The 23,197-nt window shown below is 43.4% G+C and overlaps 1 protein-coding gene across 1 annotated transcript in view; it reads right to left on the minus strand.

The window, feature by feature from the left end:
• Wwc3 (WWC family member 3) overlaps window positions 1-18,847 on the minus strand; it is a 121,432-nt gene extending 102,585 nt beyond the window's left edge. Inside the window, exon 1 of the mRNA XM_004663693.3 lies at window positions 18,564-18,847. Coding sequence (XP_004663750.2) covers window positions 18,564-18,847 — 284 coding nt within the window. The remainder of the gene's footprint in view (window positions 1-18,563) is intronic.
• Between the last annotated feature and the right edge of the window lie 4,350 nt (window positions 18,848-23,197).

The raw sequence follows: 23,197 nt of genomic DNA on the forward strand, positions 1-23,197 counted from the left end.
ATTCACCTTAGGGAAGGGCATAGACAGAGCATGATGAACACTGACGGCAGGAATCAAGCTGTTCACTACAAATGTAAGTGTTATTATGGCCAGCAGCACATCAAACCCTTATCCCCATCCCCACTGCCCACCTCTACTGCTATTTTATAACCATTCCACTTTCTTCCTCTTTTATAAATGTCAACACTTTCATTTTCCAAGGTCAAGGCTTTCCTGTCCAAACACTTGCACATGCATTTTCATAGTAGCACTATTCAAAATAGTGAAAATTTGGAAACAATCCCAGTATGAATGGCTAGACAATACATGACTTATCCATATAGTGGATTATTAGACTGTTCAACAAAAGAAGCAATGCAAAAGGACACATTCTATGATTCTAGTCACATGAGCAATGAAGAACAAGCCAATCCACAGAGACACTAAGTACATTATTAGCTGCTTAGGGTGGGAGGTAAAGAGAAATGAAAAGTAACTACTTCAAAGGTACAGGGCTTCCTTTGGTACTGATGAAAATACCTTGAAACAAGATCAAGGTGATCATTGCACAACACTGAGCATGTCCTACATGTTACTCAATAATACAGTTTAAAATGTTAGTGATTAATTTCATAGGACTGTCATCATAATGTTTTAACCTTAATATTTTATGGGTCCAGCATGTTTCTGCTGCACCACCCTGCTAGATTAACCTTAATATTTTTAGATGGAGAAAATATTGTTATCAGGTTTTTCCCAGGCCCTACTGATTGACATCTTTTGAGATGCGGCAGTGTGTGTGTGTGTGTGTGTGTGTGTGTAACTATATGCAAAAATCCACGACTATACAGCACTAAAGTTACTCTTACTTGCAGCTAGAATTGAAAAGCACCAGGTTGAAATGCCAGAAGTGCACACAACCTCCAACTGATAATAAATGGAATGTTTCTGTCACTAACAGACACCTCAAGGTATTACTTAATGCTGTACTCATCGTGGATACAGAGCTTGATACAGCTACCCTTCCTCTAGAAAGAACTATGCATTTTAATAGATGTGTAACATTCATAAACTAAATGGAATAGCAAACTCTCAGCCATAGGGCACTCATGAGCAGCAGAGTACAGTGAATATATTGCAAATCATACCCCCAAGGTGATGCAAAGACCTGGAGAAAGTTGAGTCTGTACCCATCAACAGTTCAGATAAACTGGAGAGCCAGTATTAATTTTCAGTATACTCTGTTACAAGCACTATTATAAGGGCAAATGGTTAAGGGACTCAAAACTAACCAGAGGGAAGTACGTAGGTGAAACTTTAGCTGCAGCCATGGCCAGCCTAACTGGAATTTAAAACAGAAAACCTAACTTGGCACAGCCTCACCTCGAGTAGTTAAGAGATGTCACTGGATAGGAATGACCCAGCTATGGTGGGCCAATACTCTGAGAATCTGTAATTCCTGTAGGAAATTCCTATAAGGTTTAAGCCACAGTACAAAATAGGCTTCAAGCCTATGTTGTCTCAATTGTCTTCACTGTGGGTAGTTCTTGCAGGTATTTCAGAAATCAGGTGGTAATGATAGTGATCAACAACATCTGAGACACTGTTTTATTAAAAAAAAAATTCACTAGGGTGATGACTATGAGGGAGTGTTCTGCATAGTATTTGCACCTTTAAAAACTCGGCTATAATTGACAGTTTTCTCCAGCACCTTTCTTCTTGCATTTGGAGAGTGGGCCCTTTGGCCCCATCATTTCTGTGTGTATAAGACCTAATTGTTAAAAAAATTAAAAATGACTCATAGCCTACTTCATGGCATAACCAGCCCTACGTGCAGCTGAGCATAGTGATGAATAAATTACTTAAAACCTTACAAGATTAAAAAAAAAATAAAAACAATTGTGCAATTTTCTCTTTTATTTATTTTATGATTATTTATTTTTATTAACAATGACCATGATTGTAAACAATATCCCATAGTAATTCCCTCTCCCCCCCCCACTTTCCCCTTTGCAGTTTTCTAATGTGAACTTAAACAACATCATGCCACTTGTTAAAAGGTTGGACATGCCTAGAAAGTTGTACTTCTGTTTCATCTTAACCTTTTAAGAAAAATGATGTAGGGAAGAAAAAAAAAACTTATCGACATCACTTTCTTTGAAAACCATTAATTAATAGAAGAACTTTAACGTGGCACTTAATTTTGGTAAGAAAACACACAGAGGAAACACGTACGCGTCTTACACCTCCCAGCTTCGCAAACATTGCTGCTCAAGTGCTTCACAAAGCCAATTCCAGTAACTCATTATGTCATTGGTTTGCTTCATGGAAATTTTCATTTCTTTCAGTAGTTTAGAATACGCTGAGGCCCCTTCTTTAACTCAGGGTGGAAATGGAAAGCAATCCAACACCAGTAAGACATAAAAAGACTTCAGGGTGAAAAGAAAGGAAGGAAGGAAAGAAGGAAGGGAGGGAGGGCACAGAGACATGTGTTTCTTCTGTGATCAGTGAAAATCTCACCATTAACTACAGAACTGAGGAACCTAAGTTGTCCAGGAGCTACCCACAGGCATGGCTTAGGTCTTGTTCCACATCACCTGTACAGTATTAATCCACATGGTTTTAGAATTCCAAAATGAGATACAAGTGACATTTTTCCCCGAGGTGAGATAATAAAATGTTACTTTCTCTGGTGCCCAAGAGGGATCAGGTTCCCTGAAATAAGTGAGAGTGCTGCCATTAGCCACTCCTAAACAGATGGGAACAAAGTGCTGTTTCTGCACTTGATACAAGAGAAAATGAGCACATCTGAAAGAAACACAGACTCTGGAGTCCATCAAGTATTGACTAAGCTGCCATTAGTTTGAGAGCTGAGACAATGACAATGACTCAGGACAAATCAGTCACAGGTTATGTACAACTTTACACCATCTGTATTTTTCAAAGGAGAAGTGGAGGAGATTGCTCAGTGATTAAAGACACTTTCAAGACTACCAACCTCAGTTCAGTCCTACTCAGTGCCATATAAAGGCAGACCCAAAGTGGCACATGTGTCTGTAATCCCAGCACACATTATGGCAACAGGAGGCAGAGTCAGGAGAATCTACCCAAGGTGTTGCAAAAGAGAGCCTATCTCCAAAAAACAGAGAGGAGAACACCCTGAGATTGTCCTCTGACACACATAGTGACATGCATTTACACATACACATACAAACACAAATAATAAAATAGGAAAGGGAAGCTGGATGACAAATGGAATAACAAAACGACTTGCATTAGTTTTAGAAGCATAAGAAGTACATGTGTTCATATTTAAATTTTCAAAGTACATATTTCTAATGCTTCCCCCTCCCAAGGTAGAGCTGGGCATTGGGATTTGTTCAAGGAAGAATTGCTGGTACTTGAAATGCAAAAGCTACTCTGTCCTTCTCTTGTAACTGCAGATGAATACAAGAAGCTATTCTTGGTAATCCTCGACATTTTTGTCAATATGCCATGTACATGGTGACATTTTGGAGTTTTATGATATGGGTTAGGAAGGAAAGGTTGACTTCTGGTGTCTTGGCTTTTAATACTGAGATTAACAAGATGACAATCATGTGTTAACCTGGATCAGGTCAGTCACAGAATGATTTATCCATAATGCCTTTTGAATCAGTATATGTATAGCAAATGAAACACCATAGTACTTCTGAAGAAAAGTCAGTGTCCTCACAGAAGAAAGAAATATAATAAACTATAATAATAAATCAGCTCAAAGGCTGCCAATAGAGGTGGCCACTATGGACTCAGAACCCTCCACCCATGTGGTGGTTTGAGTCAGGTGTCCCCCATAAACTTAGGTGTTCTGAATGCTAGCTTCCCAGCTGACGGAGATCTGGGAATTAGCACCTCCTGCAGGCAGAGTATTGTTGGGGGCGGGCTTATGGGCTTTATAGCCAGTTTCCCCATGCCAGTGTTTGGCACACCCTCCTGTTGCTGTAGTCTACCTTATGTTGGCCAGGGGGTGATGTCCACCCTCTGCTCATGCCATCGTTTTCCCCTGCCATCGTGGGGCTTCCCCTCGAGCCTGTAAGCCAAAATAAATCTCTTTTTTCCCAGAAGCTGCTCTTGGTTGGGTGATTTCTAACAGCAATGCGAACCGGAGTGCAACAGTAAAGTGGTACCAAGGAGTGGGATTGCTGCTAGACACCTGACTGTGTGGCTTTGGCCTTTTGGAGCTGATTTTCAAGAGGAATGTGAAAGGATTTGAAACCTTGGCCTAAGAGTATAGCTTGATGGACTATTCTGGTCAGAATTGAAAGTCCTGAATGCAGTAAGAACTATGGACTGTGAGGTTTGCCTTATGAGAGTGAGAAAGAGCTTTGCTTGGATTGGACTAGCAATTTGTATGAAAATCTTACTCTTTTTCCTGTGTCCTGAGATGTTGTACAGGGTTGCTTTGCATAGAAACAAACTGGAGAGAACAGAGGGACATGGCACAGAAATAAAAATCTTTGGTGGAACTGTTGCCCATTCAGCTGCAGTTGAGAGATTAGAACCTTTGAGACTGGGCTAGTTGACCTGCACTGGGGCAACAGAAAGAATGTAGACTCTTTTGAAGGGGCCTGAGTGCTCAAGGAGCATCTTGTTCTTCAAATTCTGCTTTATTCCCCCCCGGATTAACAAATTGGCACTCTACCTGGTATTATGGAGTACAAAAATGCATGAAAGAGAGAGTCATTGAGTTTGCAACACGGTCATGTGTTTTGGAAACAGCCATGGATAGTGTGAAGCAGGTTTGCTGGATGCCTGCATGGAGACCCCATGGGGCCATGAGGATGAACTGTGGATTGCAGTGGAGACCCAATGGAGATGTCAGGACCATGAGATGGCTGACAAGGAGAGCTGCCAACCACAATGAAGTTTTCCAGGACTGTGAGTAGCCCAGCTGGAGGGGTGTGAGTAGCCCAGCTGGAGGGGTGGAATTGGAATGCCAGAGACTTGTTGGCCCAGGTTTGACTCCTCAGTGCCCACGTAAAGCCAGAAGCATAAAGTGTTGCATGCATCTCACATTCGTCTGCATCGACAGAAGGCCTTGGTGCACCCATTCCCCACTCCCATGCTCTCTGCTTTCAAAATATATGTATATATAATTTATTTACCTTTTCAGTACAATAACTGCCCAATGACCTCTAACATCACCCCCTATGGTCTCCACCTCTGTCTCTGTGGTTCTTTCTCCTGAAAGCCTCTGCACCAGTTGCCTCGGGCTCCCTTCCATGTCCTACAGGAATCAGCTCAAAGGCTGCCATCAAAAGGAACTCTTTGCTGTGTGTTCTGTCACGTACCTTTAATCCCAGCACTTGGGAAACACAGGTAGGAGGATCACTGTGAGTTCGAGGCCACCCTAAGACTACACAGTGAATTTCAGGTCAGCCTGAGTCAGAGCAAGACCCTACATCAAAAACCAATAAATAAATAAATAAATAAATAAATAAATAAATGAATGGTCCTCTGCAACAGACTGGTGGCAGCGATCAGGGAAAAGAGTGTACCAACACATGATGTATCCATATGAAACATCTTGTTAATAATAATAACAACAATAAACATAAAAAAGGAAAGATAGAGCCGGGCGTGGTGGCGCACGCCTTTAATCCCAGCACTCAGGAGGCAGAGGTAGGAGGATCGCCATGAGTTCGAGGCCACCCTGAGACTCCATAGTGAATTCCAGGTCAGCCTGGGCTAGAGTGAGACCCTATGTCTGAAAAGCCACAGGCCCCAGCACCCCAGTAAGCCAGATACACAAGGGGGGGGGCGCATGCATCTGGAGTTTGTTTGCAGTGGCTGGAGGACCTGGTGTGCCCATTCTCACTCTCTCTCTCTCTCCCTACCTCCCTTCCCTCCCTCGCTCTTTCTCAAATAAATAAATAAATATTTTTTTTAAAAAAAGGAAAGATTAAAAAAAATGGATACCTGGGCTCGAGAGATGGCTTAGCGGTTAAGCGCTTGCCTGTGAAGCCTAAGGACCCCAGTTAGAGGCTTGGTTCCCCAGGTCCCACGTTAGCCAGATGCACAAGGGGGCGCACGCGTCTGGAGTTCGTTTGCAGAGGCTGGAAGCCCTGGCGCGCCCATTCTCTCTCTCCCTCTATCTGTCTTTCTCTCTGTGTCTGTCACCCTCAAATAAAAAAAAAAATGGACACCTGCACTTGACCCTTCAGTCTTGCTATTTGTCACTACTCTACTGGAAGCCCCATGTGGACAAGGACTGTCCAAGAATGGCTATCTGTCGGGCCACTGGAACAAGTCCTGGTCCCAAGCCTGCAGAGACTGAGGCTGGCTCATTCTTTGTCATGAGAAGCCATACTGAGCACAATGGGATGCTTAGCAGCACTGCTGGCTCCAACACATTACATGCCCTTAGCACACCTCTTCCCCACCCACTAAGTTATAACAGCCAAAAATGTTTCCAACCATTGCCAAATGTCCCCTAGAGAGAGCAGTTATCTCTGGCTAAGAACCAACAATTTTAGTGGAATTTGTGAACCTACAGGTGAAGCTCTTTTACAATTTGGGCACTGTTACTAGGCAAATTCCCAAGCTTACAGTTAACTCAACTCTCCACTGCCTGCCACGGCCTCTCTCTAACCCTGCTTCACCCACTTCCCCACCTCCCACAACCAGCATGGAAATACCATGAGAATAAGGACTTTAGAGATGTCTATATGAACAAGCTGCCTCCACCTACTATGAACACACTCAGTTTCTTTCTAAGATCCTCCAACACAGACTGTTAAGCAAACTTCATTTCATGACAAAAATGAGTTCATGGCTGAACTTAGTGGCTTAGTGGTTAAGGCATTTGCATTCAAAGGCCAAGGACCCAGGTTCAATTCCTCAGAACCCATGTAAGCCAGATGCATAAGGTGGTGGCACATGTATCTGGAGTTCCCTTGCAGTGGCTGGAGGCCATGGTATGCTCATTCTCTCTACCTCACTCTGTGTATATCTCAAATAAATAAATAAATAAATAATACTTTTTTTAGAAGTAAACTGTGTGTACATCCAAGAAATCCGAGGGTCAGAGAGCCCAGATAATCAGCCTTGCAGTGCATAGCAAGTGACAGAGCCAGGAGTGTGTTTCAAGATTGTCTATGTCTAAAATCTGTCCATAGCACCTAGGACATGTCAGCCTTCCTTATGGTCATCAATATGAACCCCACCTACCAAAAAAAAATTTCAAAAGCTGTGTAATACAACATTGCAAAAGCTGTGTTATATAATGTTCAGTGACTCTTCTTAGGAATATATAAAAGGAGGAATATTAATATTCAAAGGCCCATGTATTAATTGGTCCTCTGTTTATAAAATTCTCCTACTCCAAATCTTGTCAGGTAAACAGGTTTCATTTTAAATCTCCTAAAACAAACAGAAGTATGAATGAGTCATCATGTAAGATCAATGACTCAAAGTGAAAAAGTTAGTTGCATTAATGATCGTGAGGTTATTACAGGGTATTGTTCTTCCCTTACAGTTGGCAGAACTCCTGAGCAATGTTAAAATGTGGCTTCTTGGCACATTTCCCTGACAATTGTATGGACATTTTGAGAAGCCCAAGACTCCTTTGGCATGGTTAGATGCTGCCAAGGCTAATCCATATAGTCTGATCTCTCCAAGTATAAGGTCAAAGTAACTATATGAATTTAAAAATGACTTACCCTGAAAAATGTTACATAATAATTGTACATATTTATGGGGTGTAGTGTAATATTTCAATTCATGCATATAATGTGTGATTATAAAATTGGGGTGAATGCTTTTGCTGAAGACACCACAAACTACAGCCTCAGGACATCAAGTGAGATCAGGCTGGAACTAAGAGGGAATCCAGTTCCCTCCCTGCTAGCTCTCACAGTGCTGGAAAATGCTATGAGAGTCTCTAGAGAACAACAGTTGCCAACGAATTGAATAAGGAGTTCCTTCCAGTTACAAAATCAACCAGCTGAGCAAGAAGTATACACTTGTGCAATAGTGGCACACAGAGATATAGGTAACCAACTGCTCGTTGGCCATGAGACTGGGTCAGTGAAGGTGAACTCATAGCTGGCTCTTGCAATCAAAAGGATCCAGACAAAACCTTCAATACTCTCTAAGAACAATGGATATACACATCAATTTATCTTCCTAATGACTAGCTTTATCCCCCTTTATTCAAACGGTTCTCACTTTTGGTTGGAGCATATATTCTAGTTTAAAGATGAAAGAAAAATACTGGGGAGAAGCAGGATATATCAATACATAATGAACAGAGCACTGACTGTCTGCCACCTCATCTGCCTGGGCCTAGAAGTCATTACAGGGGAAGCTGTGACAAGAACACTGTTCTCATAGCCAACCTGAAAACCAATTCCAGGAAAAATGTGACAGATACTGTGACCATTCAAACCTCATAAAAACAGAGATCCAGAGTCTACAGAGAAAGCAACACTATATCAGATCCCTATTTTGCCCATTAAGGCTTAGGGAGCATGGTGGAAGATGGGGCAGAAATATTGTAAGAGCATCAGGGTAGGTGGGAATAGCCTCTAAGACACCATGTTTCTGCCATCCCTGCAAAGAATGACTGAGGCCTCTTGGTCCCCACAATGAATACCAATAACCCTACTTAAGACCCTCAGCAGAATTTAGACAGGAGAGATGGTGTCTATATATGTAACCTTTTAATTAAAAAGTCAATAAATTAAAATAATTGGGTAAATAGCACTTCTATCCCCTCAAAAATAATCATTTTATTATTGTTGGGAAACTTCAAACTTCTCTCTTCTAGACCTTTTATTTTTCAGGAAAAATAACACAGAAATTTATTGCATGTCTTAAAGCATGTATTAGACTTTTTATTGCAGTTTTTTAATAAATGGTATAATAAATTCCTATAAAAGGAAAATATTTTTAAATAACTTTAATAAAGTATAGACTCTATATAACAAACTCCTCTTGTTTTACATGTACAATTTGGTGATTTTTAGTACATTGAGATTTCACAAAGAGCTGCTAAAAAGGGTCCTGTCCTGAGTCAACATGAAAGGAGACCACCTCAACCAAATAGGGACACTGACAGCTTTGCAAGGAAGAACTGTTCTTGAAAACTCAGGACATAATGAGAAAAACACAGTGAAACACAGAAATATAAAATGTTCACTGTAAATCAGTTATACCTTGTAGTGGGTTAAATGTAAAATGTTTCCTGTAGCCTCAAGTGTTCTGATTAACTTTCCTACTTGGCCCCCAGTTGGACGAAGTGGGGAGCCAGGTGGAGCGTTTGGAAGATGGAGTCTTGCTAGAGGAGGTGTGTCACTGAGGAAGGACCTTGAGGATTATCAGTCCAGCCCCACTGTACACTGGAGACAGCTCACTTTGGCCTCTGTTCCGTGTTCTCTCTCTCCTTCCCCTCTCCCTTTCCTCTCCCTTTTCTTTCTCTTTCTCTCTGCTGCAGATGGTGAAGTGAACCAGCTTCTTATACCATGTGCCATGAGAAAGCTTCTGCTTGAAATTGTAGGCCTGAAATAGCCTAAATCCTTTTCTCTTTTATGCTTTTGGTCGTATGTTTTGCCCCAGCAACAAGAAGGCTCACTGTATAAACCTGTTTCCATATGCATAATTGCATCCAACACTTTTTGAGCTCCTACCTATATGTCAGGCACTGTGTAGACAAAGTAGAATAAAATCTGAATGAGTTAAAGGAGATAATTTCAAACAAATAAACAAAAACCACCAATAGGTATAGTTCTTCATGGTTCCTTCATTCCCCCAACTTCCTCTTTATTTTAGCTTTTCATTTTTCAGATTACTACAAATCCATGAGGGAATTACAAATTATCCAGGAATGTCCCTGCGAAATCTTCCCAGAGGTAAGCTAATAGGCACAAAAAGCAAGTGTGGCTGGAAAGTGCCTGCTAATAAACATGGGGCTTCTTTTTGTACTTGTGTGTACTGTGTATGCGTGTTCATGTGTGTGACTGCAAGGCTGTGTTTGCCATAGCACACATGTGGAAGTGAGAAGACATGTTTGTGGGTCCTTGCCTTCCATCTTGTTTAAAGCAAGGTCTCTTGTTTCGTTATTCACCACTGCATTCACCAGGTATGCTTTTGAGAGTCTCCTGCTTCTACCTTCCTTCTCACCCAACATGCACTAGGACCACACATTTGCACAGCTAGCACTTTTTCCACTCAGCCCTCTCTTCAGTCCTAAACATGGAGTTTCTTTGGGGGGGGTGCAGTATGAGAATTAGCACTACTGGCTACACGACGTTACAAATATACCAAGTTGTACCTTTCACAGTGGGTTATCTTATAGTATGTGAAATATACCTCAAATGTTACAAACTGGCCAATATACATACTAATTATTTAAATGAGCAAAACCAGTTTTGGTTTTTACATTCCAGAACCTCCCACACTCAGACACAGACTTCCAAGTGGCAGCAATAGCCACCGGGTTCCTGGGTGAGCACTAGGTGGCCCAACATCAACCATACCCCAACACAGGTAGGGGTTCTGTCTCCCAGTAGGAGTAAGGCTGGTTCTTCGGTGCCTCTCGGGGTGTCCTTGCATCTGCCTCAGTGGCACACCCACCACCACTGCAGTGCTGATCACCTGGGGGTAGGCAGGCCAGCCCCACTACACTCCTTGTTCTTAGCATCAACATTCCTTTTGCCTCCTTCCCAGTTTCACCCTGACCTCCTTCCCTGCAAAGAAATAAAAAAGGGGACTTTTCAAACAGAAAGCACTGGAGATCACACAGGCTTATAGCGACCTGTTGAGATGTGCTTGTTCTGCACTTTTTTTTTTAATTTTGCTGTATGTATGTGTATGTTGTGTATTATGTGTGTGTTCATGCATGTGAGTGTGGGTGCGCCTATGTCACAGAAGATATGTGGGAGGTCAAAGGACAATATTCAGAGGTTGGTCCTTGCTTTCCACCTAGTTTGAGGTAGGGTTCTTTCATTTTCATTGTAATTCACCAGGCTAGCTGATCCAAGTGCTTCTGGGAAATCTCTTGTCTCCAGGTGCTGTGATTACAGAAGCCTACCATATCTTGCCTTTACATGGGTTTTGGAGATCAGAACTCAAGTATTCAAGCTTGTATATGGCAAGTGCTCTATCCACACAGTAATATCCTCAAGCCATTTTCTCTGTATTTCTAGACTTGCAGAACAAAGGCAAAAGCAATTCCTTTCACTGCTTCTTCACACACCAAAAGAGGACTCCAGGACTGAGGGTATCTTAGACAGCTGATACCATACACAGTTGTGCAGGCACACATATGCACACTCTCAACACAGGGAACCATGTCAGCTCCGAGGTTGCTACAAATAGTGCAAACACATTCACTTTCTCTTCCACTGTACATGTACATGTACATAGTCATCGATTGAGAGTATTCTCAGAACTGAGCAATAAACACACTATAATATATGTTCCCAAAGTTTCATATGCTGGTTCAGGATTTTTCAGATACATATGGGTAACTTTTGTTTTTCACAGAAACACAGTAAACTGGCCTTGGTGGTCTTATCTGCTATTCCATATAATATTTCCATTTGTTTGAATCAAATTCAGCTGCCAAAGGTAAACCATTGTATCTAGGGGCTATTGCCCACTAAAGGGCATTTTGCAATGTCTGGAGACATTTGATTGTCAGAACTTGGATATGGGCAAAGTTTGCTGCTGGCATCTATATCTACTGAATACAGGTCTAGAACAATGGTAAACATCCTATGCTAAACAGAACAGATTCAAAACAAAGAATCACTCAGCCCCAAATATCAAGACTGTCTGAGTAGAGGAAGTCTGGTCTAGTAACATTTTCTCATTTTCTATACCTGTAAGGACACTATTATCAGCAATATCGTAACCTGAACGAGTCAACCTGCGTCTGATGTAAGTACATTATTGAGCACACAAATGCCAACAATAACAGCCTTCACATTGGTCAGGAGTGTCTCAGTTCCTACAAAGATGGTGACAAGAAACTTTTGGTCCCTGCTCATTTCACTGGCCTTAGCATAAACATTACCTAAAACCCCCTGTACTTTTTGTTTTCCTCCCAAGTTCGCTGACACATTCTCTGCCTTTTCTAGCCCCAGTGCTCCTGACTTCTCTAGTGCAGAATCATCACAGTTTAAGGAAACCTCCACCAATCTCCAGCTTACTCCTGTCATCAGAAATCCAACCTGCCCCTGCTTAACTAGCTCAGCACATAGGACTTGGTGCACTGCATCTGATGTGAGATCCAACATGAGTCTCCATAGCCGACCCATGAGTAATGCAGATCCACTAGTGAGACTATGAGAAGCCAGGGAGAAAATGAGGGTAAAATGCTTAACACAGACTTATGTGACAAAATCAGTTTGTTGGCATTGTCATCAAAGACAGAAAGCTGGCAAGGTGCTTCCATTCTCCCCAAGGACACAATGCGTAGGAGGGTGATAGTTTGTCCTACGGATTTTAACACTGGGACAAACTGCCACAGTCTAAGGGGTATCAAACAACATGAATGTATTCCTGCAGTCTGGCAGTCATAAATCTGTGTGTGTCCCTCTGGGCTAAAGTCAATGCGTCTTTTGGGCTGAAGCCCTTTCTGCTGGCTCTGGAGAATTCCCTGTCCTTGCCTTTTCCACCTTCTAAAAGATTGCCTGCATTCCTTGGCTTATGGCCAATTGGTTCCAACTTCCATTGTCATATCCCCACCTCTGACTCTGACCCTCACACTCCAGTTTCATCACCCATCTTTCATGATGAAACAGTCGCACCCAGAGAAGCCAGGATCATCCCTCTATCACAGGGTCCTTAACTTAGTCACATCTGCAAAGTCTCCTCTGCCATGGAAGGTGACTTATCAACAGGCTTTAGGGAGTAAGATATTGATATATATCTTTAAGGGGCCACGATATCTCAGGGGAAAATAAATAACAACAGTGAATGTAAGATTACAATAACCAGGTGGTATAGCACAGTACAAAAGGCATAACTGACTAGCCATACATACATGCCAGCAGTGGACCAGGACTTGTCTCTATGGTCAAACAGATGCTGTTCCTCACTGTTTGTGAGAATGAGATCACTGAGTCAACCTCCTCTACGCTCAGTTTTACCTCATGTCCATCTACAACCATGATGGGCTCCTGATGAAAGCATATACCCTAGTGCTTGGCATATAAGCACTTAGCATACGTCCACCATATCCACAGAGCCAGGGCTCAGTGGTAGTGGGCATGCCTAGTATGCATGTCTGTACAAGGCCCTGGGATCTGTCCCCAACACCAAAAAGAAAAACAAAAAAAAAAAAAAACAGGCAGCCACAGGATCCCCGCAGGGGAAAACCTTGACAGTATGGTGAGGCTGCACAGAGAAAGACGTGAGTGCAGCAAGGAAAGTATAAGCTGGCCAGAGAAAGAAACATGTCTGGTGTCCTTCAGCAGAGTCCCCAAACCTGGAAGAAATCATAAGACTTGAGAGGCTATGTAACAAAGCCCTATCAAATGAATAAGTGAACAGCAAGGCAAAATGCTTAAAACAGGTGGGGATTGGACACTTAGGGTACATGCTGTAATCAGTAATGGATCACAGTTCAGAAGACCCAGCTCTGATCCATGCCCTTCTAACTACTAGCAAAACACACCACTTGGCTGGGCATTCAAGTATGAAGAGTACAAATGAGATATTCCTCGTTCTTCTGCCCCCACAGTTGTGGGAGTGTTAAGTCAGACATGGTCTAGCTGGAGTCTTCAGTCCCTCACATACAAACCAGTGAAATCAAATGATTCCCTCACTTGTTCTGAACACACCCAGCACTTCATCACCAGCATTTTTCTCATGCTCTTCTTTATCTCACTCAAGTGCTATAAAAGCACTAGCATACCTTCACCCCAACAGATTGATGGGCAAAGATAAAATCACGAGAGCTCTCCCTCCTTTACTTGGAATTGATTGCCACCTGAGAAACTGAATTAATCCTGACATGCCTTGTGACCATTTTTGCCTCCCATCTGCTGAACAAACCTGGTCTCTACATACCATTCCAGCACACAGGAGGCCAAAACTCTCATAAATATTTCTTTGTTTCATGTGAGTTAAATAGAGATAATTAAGCATTGTAGATTTTAACTTTACTTTTATTCCAACAGATTAATTTTATTGAATTTATTGGAAAGGCAGAAAGATCTGGGATAAAAGTCAACAGGCCCATGGTTTCCTGAAGCGAACCTCCCAGAGACAGTGGTGCACATTATTTCCACTTCCTACATCAGAGTGAAAGGAGAGGGAAATGTGGAGACTTCTAAACATACGAAAGCTATTTTTGGAAATCAATGACTTTTCCATTTACTTTTCTTGGAGAAAAAAAAAAAAGAAAGAAAAATATTTGACCAAGAAGTAGCAGTTGACATCTAAATGGGAACAAGAGAAAATTCTTTCCAGGGCTGATCCCTGATTGTCCAAAAGGCCAGAAACTCTCTCATGTTCACACAAATAATACCTATACTGTTAAATAATTAAAAATGGATGGGCTGGAGAGATGGCTTAGTGGTTAAGCGCTTGCTTGTGAAGCCTAAGGACCCCGGTTCGAGGCTCGGTTCCCCAGGTCCCATGTTAGCCAGATGCACAAGGGGGCGCACGCGTCTGGAGTTCGTTTGCAGAGGCTGGAAGCCCTGGCGCGCCCATTCTCTCTCTCTTCCTCTATCTGTCTTTCTCTCTGTGTCTGTCGCTCTCAAATAAATAAATAAAAATTTTAAAAAAAAATGGAAAATTCATTAAGCTGTTTGTCACAAAGCTCAATCTAGATAGTTCATTTAACCTGAAAACTGACTGTGAAGTAAATATAGTCAAGCTTCTATTAATTAATACTAAATAATTGTTTCAAGAAGGTAGCAATGTCATCTGGTTGTTGTACAGGGCTCCAACATGGCAAATTCCAGAGCCAGGGACTGTTTTCTCCTAAAGGCAAAAGCCTGGAGTCAAATACTCCCATGTTTAGGGAATATAATAAATTTTCTGTGTCCTTTTTCCTGTTTAATTTTTTTTAGAAAAAAAGGCCTTTTCATTGGATATTTAATATACCTCAGACTCCTCCAAGTGGTGCAGGGTTGAATCTCATCTACAGTACAAAGGGATGTCAAAAGTACATACTTTTGTTTATATAATTGTAGTTATTAACCTTATGGTGATTATTTACACTCTGATATCAAATGTGATTCCTCCCCATCATTATTTAGATGTCTGGAGCTAGCATTTCCTGTACCATACAACTAACTCTAACTGAACTATAGGAAACTAAATGTTCAATTTCTGTGACTGGATCCTTGTACAGGGCAATTCAAGAAAACCCTTCAGGATGCATATATACACATAACTACTAAAGACATGGAATTTTTACAAAGCAGGCAAAATTTTTCTTCTTATATTTCCTGCCAAATGATAAATAACTGTTTATCAAGTAGTCATTATACTCTGAATGAATAAATGCAGAATATATGTAAATCACACAAGATTTATGTAAGGAAGTTTCTAGACATAAAAATGGCAAAATAATTTAGCAACAACCTTTTTGGATACAATTCCCAGTAAAGTAACTATGGAAATCATATATGGAGTGTTAATTTATAAAATAATGAATTAAAACCTGTAGTGATATCTGTAAAGGTGTTTCCTTAGGCTTCCACGCTCATTATTGTAATTTTAAAAACTAGAGCCCCAGTAATTTATCAATATGCAAATTGACCATATCGAATATTATAAAACATAACACTGAACAGAATTACTATAACCTTTTAGAAGAGAACTGCTTACATCTCTTGGCCCTCAGTTATTTTTGCTTACAGCAGCATATTTCATGTTATTGCCATTTTTAATAAATTACATATGAAATAATATTTAAAGCCAACAACTTTTACCTAATCTACTATATAAATTTATCACTCCAGAGCTTTATTTTCTTTAAATCCCCCCTTTTTTCTCACTTCTTCTGTTAGTTCTCTATTTGGAAGCTGTTGGCCGAAAGTTCTCATTTTGTGAACACCATTTTCCAGTTCTGTGAATGAAGCACGATTCAAAAAAGGTTTGGACTGTCAGATGCACATGGAGAACACGAGGCACTCAGACATACAGTCCTGTCCATAAAATAAAAGTTAATTACAACCTTAAAGGATTCCCAGTCACCTATAAAAATTGGCAAACCTGTGTTTTGAAAGAGGAAGAATGACTCCACTGAAATGTTTGTGGCTTGCTGAACATTCCATACATATTTCAGGCAAGGTATTATGGGAGCTGAAGTTCAAGCTGTCCCCAACTAAATTTTCACTCACTATAAAAACAATGTCTCAGAAAAGTACACACATGTTTTTACTTTACAAAAAAATGTAAAATGCCCACTTTTGTTCACTCAATCAACATTCAGCACTTGAAACAAGACTTCAAAAAAAAAAAAAAAACCCTGCAACCTAAGTAATGTCTAAAAAGAGTGAAAATGTTATTGGGTAACAAAACAGATTTCTGGGAAGAGAAATAAAGGAAACGTGTATGAAATACACAGAAACACAGAGCCTACAAGCTGATTCCCAGAGGGTCTGACCATGTACCTGTGTCGCCGGTTATGCCATTAAAATAAAACTTCCTACATTTATACCTTTCATTATAAATCCCTATTCCAATATGGCTACAACTGTTTTATATGATTCTCATAAAATAAGGGTTAGCATTTTATAAGAAAAACACTTTTTTTTGAGACAGGCTCTCACTTTGTAGCCCAGGCTAGCCTCAAATGCTTGTTCCTCCTGTTTCACTCCCCTCAGGGACTAGAGGCATGTGCTACCATGCCCTGCACAAAACACAATTTAGTTGGTTCATTTTCCAGTTGTTTGGGGCTTTTAACAGACATAAGGTACAAAAGAAGGTAGTTCTATCATTTCCAGAACCATCCACGGTTCAATCAAACAGATGATGCTCTTCTCACATTTAATTAAAATTATACGATGCCACCTGATTTTTCAAAATAAGCACCTTTTTAACCCATAAAATTATGTTAAGATTCACATACACTTCTGAGGATAGAGCTCTGCAAAGTTTACAGGGAATGTTCAGGAACCAAGAATGTTTAGATTTGTTTTTCCCTGTTTAAACCCATAGAAATCTTCAAAAAAGTTAGCAGCTTCCCTCCTGAAAAGTTTATTTTCAAACACCAGTGCCATGCAGGCTGCCTTTCCTGTGTAGGTGGGAGGAAGCAGGCACAATGTCACCACACTGGCCTTTTCAAGTCTTGAAATCACTAGGAAGCCTGCAGTATTTCCTTTTTGGCACTCCGGTCAGGGTGGGGAGAGAACTTACTCCAGAGAGGACAAGATATCAGGTCACCAGTGGAAACACTTGGTGTCAACAGAATTTCCAATTCCACAAAAAATACATCTTTCCCAAACTACTTGATCTAATGGAACCAGGAGACAATCAAACAAAAGTTGAGGGAAAACTTTATTGTATGAAATTAACTAAATTAGGACTTGTAGAAGACACCGAGGGTTTACTTTTACTTAATCACATTTGTTTGCATGAATTTTACAACTTTGTGCCCTGTATATACATCTTATACAAAAAGGAAATTCAAACTCCAATTCCTGTTTTTCACTTCTTCCAAAAGCATATGGGACTAATCATATCCCATTCTGGCCACAGTACACAAGGCTATTTCAAACAGTTTTAACTCCCTTGATTTTAAAGGCACTAGAGCACCAAACGAGTTTGAGAACAGTCTCCCCCAAGTCACTCTAAATGGCTTGGGAAACCTTTTAGAGCCCGTCTGGCACTACGATTTGCATGAAAACCAGCCTGAGCCTTCCACGCAAGGAGCCCACTCCCCGAATCTTGGGCACACGTTTATGATCGAAGGTGACAGTGCATCTCACTCCTGCTCCCCAACCCTGGAATGCCTATTCAGCCAGAGCTGGGACAGCGGGCCATAAAAACCAGGAGTAAGGATGGGCGAGGCCATCACAGAAAAAGGAAAAGAGGTCCATCCGTCAGCCTTGGGAGAGGAAATTCCAGGGGCCCGGCTCCCAGGCCTTGGACAGTGGGTGACGTGAGGGAACCGAATCAATGTCCGCCCCACGACAGGGGGCCCGGGAGGAGGCCGGAGCTCAATGCTCCGGGGCCTTGAGGCCCAAAGCACTGTCGCCTTCATCCTTGGCCAATATTTCAGAAGTAAGCTTATGATGTAGGGGTGGAGGAGTCAGGATGCACGAACTTCATCCAGTTCGGGTATGCAAGAACTTCATCCTTACCCAAGGGCCTCTGGACTACTCCGTCCTCTCCCTGGGCCCAAAGGCTGGAGCCGCCACAATCATCGCCCGAACTGGGGAGGGGGGGACTCCAGGGAAGTCCTAGCCCTGGCAGTGGACGCCCCAATCGTACCACCTATGGTTACCCTGGGGCCGCGGACAGGGTCACCCGGAGAGTTCTTGGCGGCCTCGCGCTAGGCTGGGCGTGTGGCCAGTGCATCCCCTGTAGTGGCACCCTCACCCGGTCCTGCAGAACGCCCCCTGCACAGCCCCCCTTACCGGTCGCGGGGATCAATCCACGACGTCTGGCGTGTGTTATGATCAATGTAGAAGACGCGTCCGTCGTAGTCGCGCGCCTCCTCCCAGCCGGCCGGCAAGGGCAGCTCGGCGCTCTCCCGGGCCCGGGGCTGCTGCGGCACCGAAGACACCGACGGTGCGGGGACCGCGGCAGGGGACGTCTGCGGCGGCGGCTCCCGCTGGGGCTGAGCGGGAGGCGGCGGCTCCCGCTGGGCCTCCCGCGACTGTCCCCGTCGCCTCCGGCGGCCACCGCTCAACCAGGGCATGACGGCTCGGGCGCCGCCGCCGCCCGGCCGCCCCGCGCGCGCCGCCTCCTCCGCCAGCACTAAGGCCCGGCACCCGGGGCGCGGGGGCGGCCGCGGGGAGCCGCCCGCCGCACCCGGCGCATCCTCCACCGGGCGCCCGAGCTCCGGCGCCCGACCAGCCTTAGCAGCCGCTACCTGAGCCGCCCGCTCTGCCGGGGTGACCCAGGTCGCTTCTGAGCGCGAAGTCACAGCTCCAGAATCTGAGCAGCAGCCGCCGCTGTCTGCGGCTCTTCCACTCCAGCGGCCCGTCCGGCCATCTTCGCTTTTCGCAGCCCGGGCCGGAGGGCGGGGCGTGCTCAAGCTCCGCCCACTTCGCGGATGCTCCGCCCCTCCTCGCTGCTCTTCTTTCAGTCTCCCTCCCAGGCTCCTCCTCCGCCCTCGGTCTGGGCTTCCACCTCGCCCGCCCCTGACTCCGCCTAGCCCTTCTCCGGGTTTCCCTTCAGGCTCCTCCTCCATATCCCGCGGGGACTCCGCCTGAGCTCTCAGCTGCCTACCATCATCCCCCGCCGACCGCTCCTCCTCCGCCTGCGTTCTCAAGTCCCGCAGGCTCCTCCCTCTTCCCTCCCGTTCCACCACCTTCTCCGGGCCTCGGAAAACCGCACCGAGGCCAGGATGGGCTCCGCCACGTCAGTCCGCCCCCAGGCCACCGCAGAAGGGAAAGGACGATGCTCCTGCACGTCCACCGCCTATTTAGGACTGACTCCTGGAGAGGGCTGTCACCTCACTTCACCCGCCCCCAAGTCCTAGGACGTCTGGGGTCCTCCCCTCTGCGCACCTGGGGGTGGAGGCTGCGCCTCCGGTCTCTAGGCTACCCACTCACGGCCCGCAAAAGTGGGCAAGGCCTTGGGAGCTGGCGAGGGAACACTCAAGGCCCTCTCGGGTGGGGCAGGGGAGATCCAACTAGAAGCGGGCAACTAGGCTGGTAGCCAGCTCGAGACTCCGCTAGGAGATCCCCACGGAGTTGCCTGTCTAAGCCCCATCATCACTCTCCCTGCGCTCTTCGTTCATTGTGTGGGATCCTGCAGTTTGAGCCGAGAAGCTTGTAGGTCGGTGCTAGGAAAATAGCTGGATCACCTTGAAACCTAGTCAGTAACTTAGTCCGGTGAGGAAAACCAGGTCCCAGAGAGTTGGGTCGGACTCTAAATCCCCCAGTGTGCTTAATGCTGTAGATCCAGAGCCATAAGACCTTAGACTGGGAAATGTGAGAACATATAGAGAGGTTTTTAAACAGTGACACAAAAGCATCTATGAAAAAGTCTTAAAGGCAACTGAAATCCACATACGCATAAAAGACAAAGAAAATACTCCCTAATATTTACAGGGGTTTTGCTTGCGTACGATTATTTTGTCTTTTCCTTAAGCTACCTTGCAGGTTTCTGGTGAATTGAGACTATTTTATAAGGGGAAGATTTGTTTCTAAAAAGAACAATGTGAAGATAGATTGTCAAGAGTCTCACCATGAAAAGTCTCTCTTCCCCACCTCCTCCCACAACATTTCAACTTCCTCCCTAAGTACCTATCTGCCTCAACCAAAATGTTTTGTTAGAAATCCCACCCCGGGGCTGGAGAGATGGCTTAGTGGTTAAGCGCTTGCCTGTGAAACCTAAAGACCCCGGTTCGAGGCATGATTCTCCAGGACCCACATAACATAAACCAGATACACAAGGTGGCACATATATCTGGAGATCATTTGCAGCGGTTGGAGGCCCTGACATTTTCACTCTTCCTCCCTCCCTTTCTCCCTCCCTCCCTCCCTCCCTCTCTCTCTCTCTGTCTGTCTGTCGCTCTCAAATAAATAAAAATAAAAGAAAGAAAGAAATCCAACCCCTGCAGCCAGGCGTGGTGGCGCATGTCTTTAATCCCAGTACTTAGAAGGCAGAGCTAGGAAGATCGCTGTAAGCTCGAGGCCAGCCTGAGTCTACAGAGTGAATTCCAGATCAGCCTGAGCTAGAGTGAGACTCTACCTTGAAAATCCAAGAAAGAAAAAAAAAGTAAGAAACCCCGCCCCGCATATCCTTTCAGTGAACCATAACCTATTAGGTGACCAAGGAAAAGGTGAGAAGGATCATAAAAGAAAATGCACTCAGCCTGATCCACCAATAATGGATTTGAATAACCAGGAAGATACAATGCCCTATTGCTGCTAGCATGTACCATGTGGTTACGTCTACAACATATGCTTCTGTACTGAACACATACAAACTGCTTCCCTAAGCTATGTAAAAAAAAACAACTAATAAGTAACCTAGAGATGATTTAAAATATACATGGGAATTGTGTAGGGTATAGGCAATAGTTACCAAATTTTATGTGGGGAATTAAACTTCCAAAGATTTGGTTAGGAAAAGGGATCCTGGAACAAATCTTTCGCAGACATGGAAGGACAGTTGTACTTTGTGATGTCCCATATTCTGCAGAATGTCCACATATCCCCACTTGGCTACATTACTTCTGATTTATCATCACTGGAGCTGCTACTGTCTTCCTGTCACCCTGCAGTCATTTTCCCTCCCAACATAGCTGTTCCTACTACATTTCCGTCCTCTCAGGTACACTGTCATTTCAGAATCTCAACAAATCGGAATACAGATGTCACTCAAAACTACTCCACTTGAAGCCCCAGCACAGTAGTATCAAACCAGTCTCTGGAGAGATGTGGAAAGGAGGAGCACAGCTACTCCACACACAAGAAGGGATATGAAGGCCAGACTAGAAAAAGAAAGAATCTGATGAAGAGGTTAAGTGTGGAAGGGCTGGCAGGACAGCTCTGTTGGTAATGTATTTCCCTTTCAAGCATGAGGACCTGAGCTCAATCCTCAGAATCCAAATCAGCCAATATGCCCGTTGACAGATGAATAGATAATGAAAATGTGTTGTACATACACAATGGAATTCTATGCAACAGTACAGGAAAGTGAAATTATGAAATTTGCAAGAAATGGATAGAGATGGAAAGACTCATTAAGTGAAGTGATTCAAACTCAGATCAAAACCACATGTTCTGAGAATATATATTGTACTGTAGTAATTTTGTATTTACATTTGTATGATGTGACATAATAGATGTGAATGTTAATCACTGCTTGACTATGTTAATAAAGTTGTTTAACTATAAAAAAACAAAAAAAACACATGTTCTGTCTGATATGCGGGTCTTACCATAATTATGTATATATAGGGGAGCCAATAGGAATTAAACCTGTAAAGATAGAACAGTAACTAAATATGAATATTAATAGATGAAGTTAGAAGAGGAGAGAGGGAAGGGCAAAATGATATATGTGGTAAAAGAAAAAGGAGCCAGAGAGATGGGGGGACAGGAAGAGGAGGGAAACCCAACAAACTACTTGAAAGTGCCAGAATGAATGACACCTAGACCTCTGTGTACCAACTAAAATAAATAAATATAAAAAATGTATATATAAAATATATAAATATAAAAATAAACATTTAAAGTTATTTAAAGTATAAATATAAAAATATTTTTTTTATTTTTTTTAAGTGAGGGTGGTGTGCCGTGAGCTCTAGCCCTGAGACTGCACAGTGAATGCCAGGCAGCCTGGGCTAGAGTGAGACAATACCTCAAAAAGCAAATAAATAATAATAATAATAATTAGAAAATCATGATGGTGGCCTGTGCTTGTAATACCAGTGCTGGGAAGGTGGAGCAAAGTGGATCTCGGGGGCTCACTAGCTAGCCAATCTAGCCTACTTGGCAAACTCTAGGACAATGCTTGACCTTGGATCAATGAAGGTAGAAGGTGCCTGAAGCATGACATTAGAAGTTATCCTCTAACCTACACACACACACACACACACACACACACACACACACACACACACACGTAGACACAGAGAGTAAGGGACAGAAGGAGCTATATCCAATCAGGAACTCAGAGTTCAGTATTTCCTGGTCTTCCCTGAGGCAAAGGCACTCTCTGCTTGCTGTACCAGAAGGACATATGGCAGACACTATTGGGGGTGGGGTTGCCCCAGTTCTACCTATTAAGGACCAAAGAAATAGGCAGTTATAATAAAAGGGTTGACTTATCCACAAATGAAGTCAGGGTACCAGCCTCAACTTGAGGGCTCCGGAGAGCTTTGGTGAGACCGGAGGAAAGATGGCATGAGTAGGGAAAAGGAAGTTCATGCCTGCTGTTCCCTGGAATTTGAGCCCTTACCATTCTATCCATGAACTTCTGTCATCAAACGCTTGTCGATTTGTGCAGCATTTGTTATAGGGGCCCATCCAGAATACCATGGCTGAAACAGGCTCCTTTCTGTAGTGCAGACTCCTTTTCATAGAAGAAA

The sequence above is a fragment of the Jaculus jaculus genome, chromosome X, assembly GCF_020740685.1.
Source record: "Jaculus jaculus isolate mJacJac1 chromosome X, mJacJac1.mat.Y.cur, whole genome shotgun sequence".
NCBI lineage: Eukaryota > Metazoa > Chordata > Mammalia > Rodentia > Dipodidae > Jaculus > Jaculus jaculus.